At 37.9% G+C, this 1,262-nt stretch overlaps 1 protein-coding gene across 4 annotated transcripts in view; it reads right to left on the reverse strand.

Moving 5' to 3' along the window:
• The window catches only part of arl6ip4 (ADP-ribosylation factor-like 6 interacting protein 4), a 9,807-nt gene that overhangs the window by 5,970 nt on the left and 2,575 nt on the right, over nt 1–1,262 (reverse strand). For all 4 annotated transcript variants that reach the window (XM_016470449.1, XM_016470448.1, XM_016470450.1 and 1 more), the window contains exon 4: nt 452–569. In XM_016470449.1, coding sequence (XP_016325935.1) covers nt 452–569 — 118 coding nt within the window. The remainder of the gene's footprint in view (nt 1–451; nt 570–1,262) is intronic.

Below are 1,262 nucleotides of genomic sequence, written 5' to 3' on the forward strand. Positions count from 1 at the left end.
AATTCAAAATTTGTACATTTGTAAACTGCACACTTGTAAATAACATATCTCTACATTAATTTAACCAATTACAATTTTTATCTACACTTCTACGTCTGTATATAGTGCATTATGTTTTTTTATATTAGTGTTATATTCCATCCCTACTGTGTTATTCCTATGTATGTCTGCACTATCATGTATGTTGCACTATGTCCGTACTTTCTTCTGCATTGAAAGCTCCTGTCGTCAGGTCAGATTCCTTGTGTGTGTAAACATACTTGGTAATAAAGCTCTTTCTGACTTCTGATAGGAATGTAGCTTGAAACAGATTTGTAAAAATTGGATTTCATGTGATTTTTTGCTGTTCACACATGCTAAATATGATCAGATTCCAATCAGATATGCACAATAACCAGATTTGGACTGACAGTCTGAACAAGGCTTTAGACTAAGTAGAGATTTAACACACCTGGTTCGTCCAGTCTCAGGGTCCAGGACCCGACGGATGACGCTTTGCCTGGCCTCATAATCTTCCTTTGTCATTGGTCTCTTGGTGCAAAAACTGGCCTTCTGTTCATCAGTCATGACTAGTGAGAGAGAAATGTCATTTTATCTCCAGCAAATTGCCAGTAAAAGACATATATTGAAATTATTTTATTTTTTAGATATTAAACAAAATATTAGATGTTACTTGTGTATTTCCAGTGTGTAATACCAAAGACTATAGAATACTCAAGACGCGTCACTCGTATAGTTTTGAATGGGGAAAATGCAACTCTCAATATAGCCGCTCAATCGCAGGAAGCCCCGCCTTCTGAATGAAGGAGCCAATCGCTAATCGGTAAAGTCAGCGCGTCACTGCAACTGCCGTTAGAAGTCCCGGTTGCTATAGAAACAGTCAGCATTCTGAGACATGCGCTCAGGACTGCGCATGCGCACTGGCTGATCTAGCCTGAATAATAAGCTTTTTATAACGCTATTTGAGCAAAATAAACAACATTTATGACACCGTTGATATCAGATTTCTTTGGTGATTTCAAATATGAAATTTAATCGCAAGCTTAGTGAACAGTTTTGTAGAACTTGATGTTTCCCCATTCAAAGAGATAGGAGTTGCACTTGCATGCCCGAGAGGCGTTTCAAAGATGGCCGCCGAGTGACATGACTTAAAGGGGTCATATGATGTGATTTCAATTTTTCATTTCTCTTTGGAGTGTTACAAGCTCTTGGTGCATAAAGAAGATCTGTAAAGTTGCAAAGACTAAAGTCTCAAATCCAAA

This window comes from Sinocyclocheilus anshuiensis, unplaced genomic scaffold (assembly GCF_001515605.1).
Source record: "Sinocyclocheilus anshuiensis isolate Anshui unplaced genomic scaffold, SAMN03320099.WGS_v1.1 scaffold2892, whole genome shotgun sequence".
Taxonomy (NCBI): Eukaryota; Metazoa; Chordata; class Actinopteri; order Cypriniformes; family Cyprinidae; genus Sinocyclocheilus; species Sinocyclocheilus anshuiensis.